The sequence below is a fragment of the Cheilinus undulatus genome, linkage group 16, assembly GCF_018320785.1.
Source record: "Cheilinus undulatus linkage group 16, ASM1832078v1, whole genome shotgun sequence".
In the NCBI taxonomy this organism is placed as follows: Eukaryota; Metazoa; Chordata; class Actinopteri; order Labriformes; family Labridae; genus Cheilinus; species Cheilinus undulatus.
The window spans coordinates 13408374-13425829 of record NC_054880.1 but is presented as its reverse complement, the minus strand read 5'-3'; the positions used below and the strand labels follow the sequence as shown (position 1 = coordinate 13425829).

General features: G+C 38.6%; 1 protein-coding gene across 4 annotated transcripts in view; it reads left to right on the top strand.

Moving 5' to 3' along the window:
* The first annotated feature begins 988 nt into the window (after positions 1-988).
* The window catches only part of ago3b (argonaute RISC catalytic component 3b), a 29327-nt gene continuing 12859 nt past the window's right edge, over positions 989-17456 (top strand). The window contains exons 1-13 of one of the 4 annotated variants that reach the window (XM_041808215.1): positions 989-1131; positions 1326-1603; positions 10372-10543; positions 10650-10770; positions 11014-11222; positions 12186-12322; positions 14403-14537; positions 14703-14790; positions 14879-15026; positions 15552-15671; positions 15763-15885; positions 16598-16731; positions 17147-17331. In XM_041808215.1, the coding sequence (XP_041664149.1) occupies positions 1585-1603; positions 10372-10543; positions 10650-10770; positions 11014-11222; positions 12186-12322; positions 14403-14537; positions 14703-14790; positions 14879-15026; positions 15552-15671; positions 15763-15885; positions 16598-16731; positions 17147-17331 (1591 nt within the window). In that variant the 5' untranslated portion in view covers positions 989-1131; positions 1326-1584. Of the gene's footprint in view, positions 1132-1325; positions 1604-10371; positions 10544-10649; positions 10771-11013; positions 11223-12185; positions 12323-14402; positions 14538-14702; positions 14791-14878; positions 15027-15551; positions 15672-15762; positions 15907-16564; positions 16732-17146; positions 17332-17456 lie in introns of all 4 variants that reach the window. The other 3 variants (XM_041808213.1, XM_041808214.1, XM_041808212.1) reach the window with 3 other exon arrangements.

The following is a 17456-nucleotide window of genomic DNA, read 5'->3' as shown; positions in this document are numbered from 1 at the left end:
TGTTGATCATATGTCTCAGTGAAGTGAACAAATGTAGACCAAAGTACATTGGTGGTTCAAGAAGAGGGGTTGGAGTTATGTCTGTGGTGGTGTGATTTATTCAGATCTTACAATGAAGGGATGAACATAAGGCCCAATGACCTTGCCCTTTGACATATGACCTCCAAAGTCTAATCACGCTATCCCTGAGTCAGTGTGGCATTTGAACAAAGTTTGAAGAAAAATCTGTGTTCTTAGAATACCATGTCTGCAAGAATGGCCCGCACAGATGTATTTACAGGTGGAAGGATGATCCATAAAAAAACACATCCAGCCTCAGCTATAATCTGTGCAGAGGCATAAACATGTATTTCCAAAACAATTTAATATCTACATTTGCATGTGGCTCAAGGCCAAGCTTTGCTTGTACTGTGCGCCTGTAAAACTGCTCAAATTAGAAGGAAACAATTAGTCTATGACCAACAAGGCCACTACTAAGCAGCACTTGCAGCATATGATGAGGGCTTGTATGCTGAATAGTTCAATTTTAATGGTACTTTGACTGTTAAAATTAATATGAGAGTCAAACATTAAATAGGTAAAAAGTTACACAGCCATTTTTATTTGAGTTGGGAGTTCAAGCATTGCAATACAGCAGTAACAAGTACTGGATTAAGAGGGGGAAAAAGATGAACAAATTGAAATCATGAAAAAGACAGGGAGAGAGTAGTGGTTAAACTGCACAAAGACAAAGGCAACATTTCGGTACAGAAAGATTGTCAAAGTATTTGTGCAGTTGTGCTTGCAATATGTATTAATATAACATGAAAAAATACTCTGTACCGGTACCTAGGACCTCTATTTTTTTTTTGCCGTGGCATCGAGATAGATGATTTCTGTGAGTTTATGGGAATTGAAAAAAAAAACATGCTTTTATTTTGTAGGATCTCACAGGATAGCTTGATTTCATGTTCTCGCGAGCTTTAAAAAACGAAGCGAGAGGGCGGTGTAAGTGCAGATTCAGACCGGTTTCTCGCCGATACCGAAGAGGAGGACGCTGGGGGTGGTGGACCCCTGATATCTGTTTGATAAAGAGGAACACCGGATTGTCACTTTAGTCTACAGGGACGAAGAATTTTACTCGCTAACTGGGTAAATATCTTGATTATTCTTGTGTGCCGCGTTGTCAGTTAGACGCTAGTTTCGTCGGCTAAAGCTAACTGACGCTATTAGCTTACCAACCGCCGCTAACGTCTCAGTGTAGTGAAACTGAACCAACTCCGTGTTCAAACTGTCAGACATTTACAACGCTCATACTAATGTTTTTTTTCTTCTAAATATAACAGCAGAAACTCCAGCTGACGGACGAGGTGACGTTTAGAACAATTTGGAGCTGTCATAAACAGTGAAGCAGGTCGGAGGAAAAAGACTTCAGCCGAGGGGAACCCACAGCGGCCCCGTTCCACCTCAGAGACCGAAGCCGGGGAGCAGGGAGTCGTGAAGCCCGGGAACAGAGAGTCTGTCAGCGGATATAAAGTCACGTTTTGGCTAGTGCAGAGAGAAGTAACAACTGTGAGCCGGGTCGTCCGGACTGAGACCTCATGAATGGAAATCGGAACAACAGGTGGGATCCACTGACTAATAGCCATGCTTAATGTGAAGTCCAGGTGCTGCTCTGGAGTTGTGAGCAGATACAAGTTTAACTCTCGTGATTGAGCTCTTAGGAACTACAACCTGTTTTAAGCCTGTAATACTTGATCAGACGAGTTATTAGGACCCTGATGTCCAGGATCAGCTAACCAATTTCCACTTTTCCATTTTTTTTCCATTTTTAAAAACAATTTTGATCGGCTCAATCTTATCCAGACAGACTTCAAAGTTACCATGTCTGCTTAATCAATGCTCTAAGTAATTGAAATATTGGTAGGGCTTCGCACACATTGATGATACTCGAATGAGCCATCTACGCATGTTTACAGCCACTTAAGAATGTTTGCTGATCATTTATTTTCTTGTTGTTTTACATATATGAGCTCCATCCATGCAGAGAGATGCTTATTTGTACATAAATGCAATCTGAGGAACGACATTTTTATGTGAGATATTCAGCTTCTTACCTTGTTGATATAAAAAATTTTTCTAGGGATGTACAGAATTATCAAGAATTATCAACATGAATGGTATCGGCATTTATTAAGATTTCTACCAATGTTTTTACCATACTTATCATCAGATTTCACAAGTAAATTTGTGCAATTTTAAGCAAAACTGATGGTACTAACTCAGCTTTAGTTTGTATTATTTTCATTCTTAGTCCTTAAACTTCGAAGTGTCTGACTTACAGCTAGTTTAATTTCTTGCATTTCAGGAGAATATATTTTATTGTTATTTTAAGGACATTGTCAGGATTGTTTTAGGGAATCCACATGCAGAACCTGTGATTTAATTAGGAGAATTAATTTCAATAACAGGGCAGTTCTATTAGATGAAAGACTTTTTTTAACCAGAAAAGTATATGGTATCAACATTGTCTAAAATGAGTTTGGAAATATCAGCATATCAAATACTGGCAAAAACCCAGTGTGATGCATCCCTCATTTTTTCTGTGCTTCTAGCTGCTGATATCCTGTACTTCTGCACTCTAAGATGATGGTTGCAATATGCAGTCTCATGAACAATAAGCCTTAATGCATGCAGCTCACCTGCAGTTATTAAAGAACATTAATCGAACATTTCAAGAGGCAAATGATGATATTTGAGCAACATCCTGCTGATGAAAACAGTCAAAAGACTAGAAACACAAAAAAACATAAGCCTACAAAATGAAGCAGGTGGCATGACCCTCTTTGCCACTCCTACCACCTAAGCATAGTCTCAATCTGTGGGAAACACTGAATAGTAAAAATAGCATTTATAGTTACTTTAACTTCTATGTACCACTTTGGAAAAAAAGTGCCTTAACAGACAGACATACCATAATGTAGTGCACATAAATTAGGCTAAACACTGTTTGAAAAGTTTCAGTGCATTTTAGTGCTACGTGTTTGAAAACAGTTTAATCTCCATTACTTCAATATCCCATAGTCTCACAAAGTACTGAAACTGTAAAAAAAACTAAAGCTACACCTTTAGACAGATGTTGAAAGAAATTAGTCTATCAAAAAATGCAGGTAAACTCCTGCTCATGCTAAATTATGTTGCCTACTGTATGTATTTTTGCTTTTTAGATAATATGCAGGTTTGCCTGCAGCTTTTGATGATTGACATTAAGACGCTGCCCTAAATTTGGTGATTAGGTCTTCTATTTTTGTTTCCGTGGTATAGAAGCCAAAATTGATATCGTTTAATTGTTCTAAAGTTATTGATTAACTTTGAAATTCTGTTGTTGTGATAATCCTTCTAGCTCTGTAAAACACAATAGGAGGAGTAGCTGGACATTAGGGGACAACTGATAAACTGTATGTTTCTAGGGCTAATGCTGATTAATAGAAGTTCATGTTACCGATGTGTGTTTATCATGATGTACAAAATGCACTTAATGTGGCAAAAGTAAAATTGCATGGTAAAAAAATGAAGGAAAGTAGGCTAAACATTTTAGCCCAAGGTCTATCAGCATGAGAAACTGCACAGAGCAGCACAGTAAAAGTAGGAAAACAGGAGGTGATTCCATGCACTTACTATGTCAGTGCTACCCAGGATTAAGTGATGATTGGCTAGTACTCTTGTGACATCTAGCCAATCAGGTTGTGTTGTATACTGGACATTCGGTGAGGCTGTGGAGACTAACTTTGCAGTGGAACCAACATAGCATACTTTTTGATTAATTAACTTCATTGATTGTCTGTAAAATAATATGCTTATACCTATAATTGGCCAACTGCAAAATATCGGCCTTAATAATTGGTCAAGCTGATAATCAGTCGACCCTTAATTCTAATACAGAAATATACAATAGGAACAAAACCTTCCTCGCTTAATTTCATTATAGCAATAAGTTTTTTTTAAACCACTTTTTATTCCTGATATGATGATGGATGGTTGGACATTTTACCTACAAGTAGCTGTTCATCTACAAAATGCATAAAGCCTCTGCAATACTTGTTTGAAGAAGAAAGCATTTCTTTTAACACATTATTTCCCAGTATCTCTGTTTTTTTCTTTTTCCACCGCTTTAATGCATGGTTTTGCTAAGTAATTAAAGTGATGGTGAAGTGATCGAATGGATAGCCTGTTGGACTAGTATGGTTTGTCTTGGACAAGACAAGATTTGTTCCAAATCAGAACCAAATCTGTATAACCTTATTTAGTTTAATGTCAATACTTTATAAACAAATGGTTTTTGAAGTTGGAGCAGAATGGTGAGAAACGATCCAATCCTCCTCCATAACCAACAAGCATGGTATACTGAGCTGATGGTTTCTCTCTGTTGTTTTAGCGGTCACTTTAGCCCTGAGCTCTGTGTGCGTCTGTGCATGTGTGAATGTCCCAAACCAGTCTCACGGGTTATTAGCTCTGTTTACGTCACTCTTTGTCGGCTGTCAAAGGCAGGTGGTGATCCCGTCAGGTGTGTCTGAAGCCTGAGAGAGGCTGCCTCACATTTAGAGAGGTGTGTGTCTTTGAATATGTGTGTATGTGCTCCTATTGGCTTGAAGGGCAGCCTTTCACACCAGCTGCAGCCATAATTACCCACGCTATCGAATAATGTTCAGTTAACCGCTGCCTGTGTTGATTAGAAATCAATTGAGCATGGCAGCACATTATTCAATTGACTTTGTTGCTAAGGGCTACAATTTGTGAGTCACAGCTTGTTTATTATTGATGTTGTTGGTGGCCAGTGGTGCACTGGGAGAAAGGAAAGAGGGTCAAACTGGTTCACAGATACAGACCCATTTACACTCTGTTGCCATTTTCAAACTTTTTTGAAGAGGACAGACAGAAACTGTATCTGAGAATAACATAACTTTAGATATTTGTGGCAGAGTTACATCACGCACATGTCTTTCACTGCACTGAAACTGATCTGTGTTAAGGGAAAAACAGCCTTTGCTTCTCAAACCTCTAAGACACAAACATTATTAAAACAGGTTTGGTTTTTTTCCTGGTAATAAGTAGTTTGTCAGTTATCCATTTCTTTTCTTTTTTAGAATGTGAAATCATACCCAGAGCCCAAGGGAATCCCTTCTACAGACAGTTAGGGATTCAGGATATTGGCAGATAATGATTTAAAAAGTTAATTACCAGTAAAGGCAATCATAAAAAATCTGACAGCATCACTGTCAATATGTCAGCTGTGCACATCACAGAATGAACAAATACATGATAATGCTTCACCTTACAAGATGAATCTTTATGTTTGTGGAGTTTTAGGCATCCTCATTAATGAAACTTTTAGGTTTGAACGACAGCTAGTTCAATTTTTACTCTTGTGCATTTTGTGGCACTGCTTTAAGCAAAGTCTTAGGATTGTCTTCTGAAACCACCCTGAGAACCCATTGATTAGTTAGGAGAATTAATTTTTAGGTGAGGTATAATCTCCGTTAAAGAGGGCCACTTTAATTTCATGCATTGAACAGCTCATCCTCTGTCAGCAGGTTGTCAACAGTGCTATTTGTAGCTTTCCAAAGACAGGTGAAGCTTGGTTTTACTTTTCCTGTCAAAGATTCATTTGTATTGAATGCACATTGGAGCCAAAGATTTTCTTTGTTTTATATTACTGAATGTCTGTATTTGGATAATTTATTTTTATTTATGGTGGAATCCAATGTTTGTCCACTGTCATGTCTGTTTCTAAAACAAATAGGCTGTCACTGTTAGAGTAGGAGAGACAGGAGAGACTTAGTGTCCTCTACCATGAAAAAGGTGTCCATCTATTGATAGCTTCAACCCATCTGGGTACTTTGCCCAAACGATGCTGGCCCTGCTCCTTTCTGGTTGAGAATGTTAATCAAAATGAATGGGGTTAAATGGAAAAGATTGGGTCATTTGTAATTTAATACTTAAGATATGAAACAGAACTGTGGAACTGTTACTGAGAGCCCAAATCTGATAGCAAGTGAGTTAGGCATAAAAATATGACATTTCAGTGTGATGATTGGCAACTTTAAATTACAAAACAAAGAAAGTTTGAGGTGAATATGGGCGTCTCTTCTGACTCTTTGTCAAAATGGACAAACTACCCCATCATGTGACCGGAGATGTTTTAAACCAGCGTCTCATGCCTTATGATTATATTGTAGTCATGTTTTGTGAGTTGATTCTCCACTTTTAAAAGCTCATTAATACACTGGTGAAAGCGTGAAAACTCTGTTTAAAGGTAAGTAGACTTTAACTCCTGCTGTTACTAGCTTAAAGTCAGTAGTAACACATTAACGGCCCAACATTTGACCACTGCAGTCCTCTCTACTTTCAGCCCAAAGACACAGAGTTCTTTTTTTACAATCTCTTGTCAATTAAGGGTGAAAAAACCCTATGTGGTAAATTATGGCTTTTTAATTATTAGATGCTCAAAATGCAATGCAATACCATTTAATCCCTTTGCTACTGCTGTTTCCCAATCTACTGCCATTCAAATAAGGCTGTTTACACCCAAATACAGGCGTGGTTTCTCTGGAGAGTGGGAAGTGATGTTGCACTGTTTCTGTCGATTGGTATTGAATAAAATAAGTTTGAAGTATGAGCTTATCTGCAAAAGTCTATTTTGCATCCCTACCAACAGTACTCAAACCAAAAGTATTTACTTGATGACAACATAACCTCGACAGTCTTCATATTTAAGTGATCAGGATTTATTTGTTCTGTCTTTATCAACATGCAAATTCATATCTGTCAACAGTGTTGGTAGGAGTTTTTGACAGACAAATTGAGGGCATGTTTATGGGGGTTAACTTAAGTACTTATCAGCGTGGGACCTAATTAGATTGATGAAATTAATTTTCCTGTCGGAGGATTTAGGAGTTGATCCTTCAGGAAACTTATGAATCAACAGAGCATTCATCCCTTCTTTGAGGCTGAAATGAAAGGGTACTGTGGAAGCATGCTGGTTAAGAGTCATCAAACAATCTGAGCCACACAACAAAGCCGTGGTTTTGTCTGTGGCTGTGTCGTCTGATCATTCCAAAGCATTACTGCTGTTATTTTATCTTCTCAAAAATGAAATGCTATGCATAAAATGGCAATTTCCTCAATTGAGAAGCCCTCTAATTTGATGAATATGTCTGTTTGAACTGAACCTTTTCCTTTTCCACAGCTAAACACAGAGGTCTTTCATTTTCTGTCCAAGGGCTACGGAAAACTAATTTACATTGTTACATAATCAGATGTTTATTTTTGACTAACTGATTAATCATTTAGTCTTGTAAATATCAGAAAACAATTAAAATCACAATTTTTCCTGAGCTCTGGAAGACATTTTAAAACAGGCCAAAAGCCGAAAAGATACAGTAAAATTATATTGAGTGTAATCTATACATTAACTATAATAGGAGGAAAAGGTAAATTCTAACAATTGAGTAGGCAGAATATGAGTTGTTACCTTTTTGATGTGAACAGATTTAATTTTATTAAAAAAAAAAAAAAAGAAAGAAATGGTTTACCTGACATCATTCTGATTGTTAAACACTTAGAGTCTGCAAGGAAAGAAGGTTAAGATTGTCCCTTTGTGGGCTGCTTCCGGTTGTGTGGGGCATTTTTTACGATTGCAGTAGCCTGATGAGTGCTGATAAATCTCTCCTTTGTTGCTTATTTTACTGTGAACCTCTGTGTTTTGGGGTCTTAACTGTTGAAGTGGCTGCTGACTGACTTTGGAGTAGATAAAGATGTTTTCCATAATTCCTCAAAGAAAGTCTGTATTTGTTTTTAATGCCCTTCTTTACATTGTATGAAAATGAAAGTAGATATTACATTTACTTCTGTGGGGGATTGAAACAAGTATGAAAATAGTGCCTTTAAAGGACGGTACAAGATGTAGAATTTTTGCGACAAATTGTCGAAGTTAATACAAAAATGTCTTGTTGTATGACTGCTATATAAATTGAAACTTCTACTGGAACCTGCTGTTCTATTGCTGTTTCTCATTCATGTTTATAGCTGCTTGCTTGTGATGGACTACGATTCTACTCTGCCATTAGCTGTGCATTCTGTTGCCAAAGCTCAGTCCCCCACCTCTTTTCAACTCCTCCTTATGATGTGGCCCCTCTACACATTTCCAAGACAAGTAGAGATGTGCTGACGTGCTGCTCTACTCCACCCATCCTGCTGCTCACTTCTTGATTTGAACTGAGGACTTGATTGCAAAAAAATTTAAAGATGTTTACCATTTTTGTTTCAGTTTGGATGAATTTTACATAATAAGGGAGTAAAGTGACCTTTCCTGGTGCAACAAGCTATTCAGAAAACACTATGGCAGCAAAAACAATAAAGACCACTTTTGACTGCCTTTCTCCCTCATTATGTTATATTCATCCATGAAATGAAAATGGCTGTGTACTGTTAAGGAAATACGCCTCATGAAGTTAAGTATTAATTTAATGGAGTTCTTTATTCATAACAAGAATAAATAAAAGAGGTGGGCAGAGCTGTGCAGCACATCTCTACACGCCATCCTTTGTGCTTTTTTAAAAAAGAATTAAGACTGAGAGCCCCGTGGTAGCAGAATTTACACAGTGTATGTATAAAAAGCTGGAAACAGATATTTTTTTTTGTTCTCAAAAATTAGACAAATCATTGCAGAAACTTTTAAAGTAGCATTTCATTCAATAATTATCAACCATCAGTCATCATAGTATTTATGTTCCGAAGAAGCAATGTTCATCCAAATGAATTTAAAATAGGGTTTAACAGATCCCAACAGGTCTTTGTTTTTGTCACCACATCCTCCAAATCCTCTGAATGAGACAAATCTGTGTGCACCTGTTTTTCTACCACCTGTCCGTGTGCTTTTGGTTTCCATGGAGAAACTGTTGCAACGTGAGTGCCATCTCCATGGCAACAGCACAGGGGAGGAAGCAACCTGGGGACACAGACAGATAAGACCTTATGGCAGCTTTAGTGTCAGCCCTAGACCCCTAAGAGGAGCTGTAATCTGGAACTCTTTCATATTTTTTCTCACCAAGCTGCTCTGGCATGCTCATTTTAAGGCCACGATTATTATTTTGTTGTCAAATGTCAAAAATGAACCACAAGTTAATTTACTAGCTTGAACTCTGTGCAGACTTCGTGCCATGTTCATCACTGTCTGTATGTGTGTGGGTTCTCTGAGTCACATTTGTGGAAACTGTGTGGCCGTGTGTGATGTCATTTAATTTCTTTCACCGAGTACTTTCCAGTTTGGCATTTCTGAAAATTGGTGTCAAATTGTCATGGTGTGTCAGCCGCCTACTTTTCCTCCCGTCTGGCAAAGGCCATGTCAGTCAGGAGAAATCGCTCTTTATTCAAAATGTCACCAAACCCTGTAACCTTTTTATACGGTCATTATCAGATCAACAAGGGGAAAAAGCATCCTCCCGTTTGTTTCAGGTTTGTCAGTTTTATATGAGGAAATCGTTTAACGTCCCTGACCATATTCAGTCCCGGCACATCATCTGCTCTTTCCTTCTTATTAACCACTTCCTTCCTCTCGTTTGCCGTCTTCTGTGAACACTCAGCTTGTTTGAAAGAGTACATAGCATTCAGGATTACTTGTTAAGGCTTTGTTTTGAGGGTTATATGTTGGAACAAACATGGCTTAGAAATGGCAGAAAGTTTTATAGACATCTAGGATGATAAAGTTACGTATGAATAAGAAGAAAAAAATGAAACAAAATCCAAGTATGAATTCTTGAAGCAAAGACAAATGGAACAATTTTGGCCCATTGCAGTCAGGAGAAGCTGTAATCACACAAACCACATTTCTCATCTATTCAATGTGGCATATTATTATGGAGCGTGTGTAATGTTACTTCCTACAAGTATAGAGCAACATTAGAGAATTGTGTTTGTGTCATAGAGGCAATTTTGAATTTGTTGACTTTTGACTCTATGGTTTGAACTAGGTCATGTTGAAAACATTTGTAGCTACCAAAAGATTGCCAAAATCTTGGTAAGCTTGATACTAACTTTTATGTTGTATCAGTTTGGTGATCGTTTGTATGAAGCAGATTTTCAAAGCTTTATTCCTGTAGAAACTGATAAGAACATCGTGAGTGAACCAAACATTTGAGTGGCAGATGTTCAACACAAAAACCGTGGCACAAAGAAAGCACAAAAATCTGTGTTGAAGAGCCACAGATGAAGGTCGTGCATTGCTGTAATTAAATCCACTTAACATCCACCGTTCGTATGAAAGTATCAAAGTATGTCCATTAATAATAGACCCATACATACATCTATCAATATATTTTGCTTGTGTTCCCATAGGAGCCGCTGGAGCCCAAGCCCTTTTTTCATTGCCTCGTCGACCGGGCTATGGCACCATTGGGAAACCCATCAAACTTTTGGCCAACTGCTTCCAGGTGGAAATACCCAAGATCGACGTCTATCTCTATGAGGTGGACATCAAGCCTGACAAATGTCCTCGCAGGGTCAACAGGTAACAGAAGACATATGAACAAATCCACCTTCTGTTTTCTGTGAATTGCATTGTTGAAATGTCTTCTTTTATTGTGTTCTGATCATTGTTTTTCTGGTCCCTTTAGGGAGGTGGTGGACTCTATGGTCCAGCATTTCAAGGTGACCATCTTTGGTGACTGCCTGCCAGTTTACGATGGGAAAAGAAGCCTTTACACTGCTAACCCACTGCCTGTCGCCACTGGTGGGGTAAGACTCAACGTAAATGTTTGAATGCTAATGTTTTGTACAGTTGAGACCATCAGATTTAAATGACAAAGAATGCCAAGATAACACGCTTTGGTCTATTATTTGGTTTTTGAAGGTATTGTCAATAGTATCTCCTAAAAATTCATCCTTACTTGCTGGATGTTGCACAAAAGTCTGACATTTACAAAGAACTGGTGGCAAATGCTTTAACCCAGTTGCAGTAACCCTCATCTTCCTCTTCAGGTGGATCTGGATGTCACCCTGCCAGGTGATGGCGGAAAGGATCGCCCATTTAAAGTGACCATTAAGTTTGTTTCGTTGGTCAGCTGGCACATGCTGCATGAAGTCTTAACAGGACGCGCCATGGCCGAGCCAGTGGACCTGGACAAACCGATCAGCACTAACCCTGTTCATGCAGTGGATGTAGTTCTTCGACACCTGCCCTCCATGAAGTAAGCTTCCTCTTCTTGTCTCTCAGCAGAGGTTTGTTTTACATGGGAACATGTTAGCTTTGGTAAAACCCCTGTTTTTATGAGGAAATGATAGTTTTTGAGATTCAGTTAAGTGATAATCTGCAAATATAAACAAGTATATAATTGGTTATATTACTATCATCTCACCAAAAAGCTTTGTTACTTTTTTACTTAAAACAGAAGACCTTCAGACATATACATTAAATGTGCTCTATTCTTTGAAATATATGTGTACATCTCAGTTTAACATCTTAAACATGGTGATATGGATTGTTTTAGGTTTGTATTGTTGAAATTTTTGCCAAGAAGTCATTAGAATAAAATGAAATTACACTCAGCAAAGCAAAATGAGGGGTTATTTCTAGATTTAAAGTTTCAAAGTTAACCGTTACCACGTTAAAGTTATTATCAGTTTAATTGTCGACAGGAACATGAATAAAAGAGTTCAAATCTTAAAATCTAAATTTAGAAAGAGGCGACTATTTTTCTGCAGACTACTTCTGGTCATGAAATGTGATCCAAGGATACTGTCATCCTGGAGCTGCTGGATAGCTCCCTTTATTTATTATGCAGTATTTCAACTGTTGTGTGTCACATATTGTAGCAGGTGCAGTGTGATGGATACATGCATGTGCCGTAAACCTTAACATATGAAATATTTCTTTTTTATTAGTCGGCCCAAGCGGGATTTAGGTTCAGCATGGAAGTGGGGATCAAAAGCATATTTTATGTAATCCACCTCAGGATATGCCATTTGGTGAATGCATTAACCAGAATAGCTTTTTGTGATCTAAAACCTCTCTACCCTCTTGTGGTTCCAGACATGTAACTCAGACAGCGCTTGTGTTATGCTGCACCCAGTGAACCACGCAGGGAATGCAACTCTGTCAGTTTTATTTTAGCACCCAACTAACCTCTGTGTCACCTTTCTGTCTCCATCAGGTACACGCCTGTTGGAAGATCCTTCTTCTCCTCTCCAGAGGGCTACGACCACCCTCTCGGTGGAGGGAGAGAGGTTTGGTTTGGTTTCCATCAGTCAGTGCGGCCCGCAATGTGGAAAATGATGCTAAACATTGATGGTAAGTAATCTTCTAAACCTGGGACATGGAAAAAAAAAGAGTTGTGCCATTTGAGGAATGTATTTATATGAAAGTAGTTCTACTACTTTCATCACCATAGTCATCCATATCTCTACTCCCTCACTAACCAATCAAAATCAGTGCATATTAATCTGCATAATGCCAAAAACCACCCTCCCTAACTTAACCTATGGCCCCCTATCAAATACACCCTCTAAAACCTCCATGAAGTCTAGATGATTAGTAACCCTGGTAAATGAGCTGCAGGCAACTTTTTGGATGCAAAATATGTATTAAAAGTGCAGCTAATACACTGGATTTTAAGTGCGCATTGTTTGAAAAAAAAACAATGCGCAAAAAAAAGAACAGAATGGAGTTTTTAAGTTTACTGAAGTCTTTATTTATCATTCTCTGTAGCAAATGGAGGCAAGATATAAAATCAGCTTGAAAGATTAAACGGCAACACTTTAACTGTAAATCATTACATTTTCCCAAAAGAGTAACATTTATTCACATAGTAATAACAAAAAAGGGATAATGTTAAATCAGTAAGTATCGTTCCCATGATCTTCTTGTGTAGTTGTTGTTGTCATCATCTAAAATTCTGCTGTAGTCAGCCTGTATGCCCACCATTGTCTGTTATCGTTCAACTTGTATTGAAAAACTTTTTCCACCATTTAATTTTCCTCATGGAAGCTGAAGAGGCTAAAACAGAGACATTGTTTTATCCTATGTGCCTTCTAAACAGTTGCAGTTCATTGGTTATATGTCATAAGAGAGGCAAGATTATCCAAAATGTGCAGACTGTGTTTCATCTTGTCTTAAAGGCGTATACATGTGAATGTTGCATCTAAATGGGTTGAAACAAATTTGACAAACAATGTATAGTGAGCTCTAAGGTGGCCCTTTCGCTCCCTTCTGCTAACCTTAACTAACCACCTGCTAGCGGAAGCATCTTTCACTATGGGTGTTTTCAGTCAGATACGGTTATGGTTCTGGTTCTGGCACTGGTTCCATTCTGGAGACTCAGAACCTTGGTGCTTTCTGGCAAACCAGCCTGTGTTCACACCCGTTTAAGCAGAACCAAAGTTTGAGGACATGATGGACATGTATTACCATGTCCTGCTCCACTTTTGCCCATCCCGGTATTCCTTCTTCAGTTTTTTGAATAAATAAATGATTTGGTCTGGTGTTCAGGTGAATCCAGCCTTTGCCATCTCTTCTGCAAGTTCAGCATATAACCTGCTCTTCCTTGTACTACTCTCCAGCTTCACCTGGAATTCTGTTGATGCCCAGATCACAACCAAACATTTTGTCTAACCAGTGAACCACTGTTACTTCATTTTCTAGTCATCTTCACAACCTAGAATATGATACGCCCACTGATGATGTCACGGTTCCCAAGAAAGAACCAACTATTTTTGGTTCCAGCTGAGAACCAACTTTTCAGGTTCAGAACCAATTTTTCCCGGTTTGAGCACACCGGTCGGTTCAAATTTAGGTTCAGGAACCAGAACTGACACAGAGCCCTGCCAGTCTGAAAGGCCTAAATGTTTGCTCTGCATCATTTTCTAAACAGATGTGAAGGTGATGCGGATTTGACTTCCAGAAAGAAGTTCAAAAGATGAAGAAAATGACCATGTTATAAATGTTTTGATTTTATGCCAGCTCTGTTAAACAGAGGTCTTGTGAATAACAAAGAGCTCAACATCCAGATGAAGTGGAAGAAACTCTTGTGACAGAAAAAAATGTGATCAAACTCTCCCTGCATACACTGCAGTGTGTCTAGTCCTGTTCTGTACACATAACAATATTAACTTGAAGTTTGATTTGCTTCAAAATCTAATGACTATCTTAAGATATCTTGCTTGTCTGCAGAAGGCTCAATAATTCTTTTAACAGTGCACTTGCCCTGTTAAGTTCAATGAATATGAAAGTGTCACCACTGTTTAAAACATTTTGCACTCTTTCACAAATTTATTTTCTTTCTGTTTTGAACTGAACATAAACAAAGTAGAACTTTGTCATTTATTTCTCTAATTGAACCAGACTTACACTTTAAACTCCTGTATCATTTCAGTTTCAGCCACAGCTTTTTACAAAGCCCAGCCAGTCATCCAGTTCATGTGTGAGGTCCTGGACATTCACAACATTGACGAGCAGCCCCGGCCTCTTACTGACTCCCACAGGGTCAAGTTCACCAAAGAGATCAAAGGTATGTCATTAAAGAAAGGATGATTTTCACTGTGCTGCAGTGCCAAGTCTTATTCTATGTAGGACTTAATTTAAGAGGTGAAGAGCCTGTTTCAATTGAAGAATTTCCTCCTGTTCTTTTCTGTTCCTAATGCTTATTTACTTTGATGCTCATCCATCTTCACAGGTCTGAAAGTAGAAGTGACACACTGTGGAACCATGCGTAGGAAGTACAGAGTCTGCAATGTAACACGACGCCCTGCCAGCCTCCAGACGTATGTTTCTACATCACACTACTGAAGCTGCTATCAAAGCTGTGGCTGGCTATAAATTAACAGATTCTTGTGTCCTTCAAATGCACAGATTTCCCCTGCAGCTTGAGAATGGTCAGACAGTTGAACGCACAGTGGCACAGTACTTCAGGGAGAAGTACAACCTGCAGCTAAAGTATCCCCACCTGCCATGTTTGCAGGTGGGCCAGGAACAGAAACACACCTACCTGCCACTGGAGGTAAGGACTGATAATAAATGTATAAATCTGTGCTCACAAATGTACATACTGTGTCAAAAAGCCAGTTTATTGGTAGTTTATTCTTCTAGTTTTTAACCAAAATGTCCAGATAGATCAGTGCAGCCAATCAGAAATCACATTTTTGTCCAGCCGGCTGCTTAACACCGTTCCTGCTTCCATGAATCTAAAGGGCAGGCTGCGCCACAATGAGCTCTCTCCTCGGATAGGTTCAACTAATCACACAGGTCTTGTGCCAAAAATAGCCAATTAATCAGACTCAGTCACTTTAAATTACATACAAGGGCATCATCTTCTTGAGTAATCAGTTGCTTAGCAACATTTATAAATGGTGTCAGAAATATTGAGTCATGTTTATATAGTTAATGTGCAAATCTTAAATCATTCTATTTTATACATTTAATAGAAATACATACACTTTTCTGCTTCTACAGCTTCTGTTTTAGCCAGAAACAAAGGCATGACTTTCTCCCTGAGGTTAATCTCACTAACTTCTGCTGTCTTAAGGTGTGCAATATTGTTGCTGGCCAGCGCTGCATCAAAAAGCTAACAGATAACCAGACGTCGACCATGATCAAAGCTACTGCTCGCTCTGCACCGGACAGACAAGAGGAGATCAGCAGGCTGGTGAGTGTTGATGAAATAAAACAACAATATTTTTTAGTTTGGCATCCATTTTATCATCTTAAAACAATAACATAACTTTCTTATCTTGTAGGTGAGGAGTGCAAACTATGAGTCAGACCCGTTTGTCCAGGAGTTTCAGTTCAGAGTTCGAGATGAGATGGCTCAGGTGACGGGCCGAGTCCTGCCCGCCCCCATGCTGCAATATGGCGGCAGGGTGAGCTCTGAACCATTTATGGTACCTTCCCCTTTAAATCATGCTTCATATGCATGTGTGTTTTTGTTCATGTTTGTGTTGATGTGTTTGAGGCAGTAGGGTTCTTCTAGTTTAAAAGAATTCTCAGTGTTGGACTAATTATCCTGATTCTTTAGAATCAATCCTGATTCTGTAGTCATTTAATGGCTCCAGTTTTTCCATCTTAATTGCAATAATTAATCGTAGCTACACTCAGCAATGTAAAGATAAAATAATTTTGTCTTAGGAAATTTGTATGTTAATTGCAGTTCACGATAGAATTCTCTTTTCTGTCTCAAACATCTTGTCTCTTTTTTGTCTGTGAACTTACACTTTTTGAATTTGCTGTGGTTTTCTGTTCTTTCATACAGTTCCATGTAGTTTGAAGAGATCGTATTAAAGCATCAGTTCCAATTCTCTGTTTTGCATGTCTGCTATCAGGAAAAAAAATCCCTTGCATTACAAGCTAAATCATGACTTAAAGAGAATCAAGCATGTGTACAAATTCAGAGTTGATTTGTTGATAATGCCATGATCAGTTCCTTCTCTGTTGATTAGTTAATCAAGATTCCTTGATCCTGATATCCCACCACCTCTTTTGAATCCTTGAATCCATCCATTTTCCTTGTCCTTGTACTGTATGTGTCTGTGTGACTGTCAGCCCCAGCAGATCAACCCTGCACTGTCGTTGCAGAACCGCACGGTGGCCACACCCAGCCACGGGGTGTGGGACATGAGGGGAAAGCAGTTTCACACTGGAGTGGAGATCAAGATGTGGGCCATTGCCTGCTTTGCCACACAGAGGCAGTGCAGAGAAGAGATCCTAAAGTGAGTAAAGATACAGTACCCCTCCAGACTACACCATATCATATGATACAGAACACTAAAAGATGAAGATACAACACATGACTTACCTGTTCTGGCAAAACTAATGAAGTTAAAGCACAAATTAAAATGAAGATAGAGAATACGATTTAGCCTACCTTGTCTTTGGAAGTTTTTCAAATTAAGCCAATAAAAGATTATGGGATTCTCTAATAATCTGTTGAGAGATACTTGAAAAAACTCTTTTTTTCTTTTGGAAACTGCAAACTGAAGTGTTGATTTGTGTTAAAATTCATTTTACCAGGTTCTCAAAGTGAATTTTATAGATGTTTTTGTTTGAAGATAAGATACTCTGTGTTTGTGAAATAACTATTTACTGATACATCAACCAGTAAGCTTGTTTTGTCTTCATTCTTAGGAGCTTCACTGACCAGCTGCGTAAAATCTCAAAGGATGCTGGGATGCCAATCCAAGGCCAGCCATGTTTTTGTAAATATGCACAAGGAGCAGACAGCGTGGAGCCAATGTTCAGACACCTGAAGAACACGTATGGGGGCCTGCAGCTCATCATCGTGATCCTACCTGGAAAAACACCTGTCTATGGTATTCATCACTTCATTTCTTAATAATGGCACTGTCTCAGGTGCAACAGGCAGCAGTGCTGATCAGGTATCCTTTATCCATGCTTTTATCTCAGCCAGATAAAATCTGATGGTAGCCAGGCTATG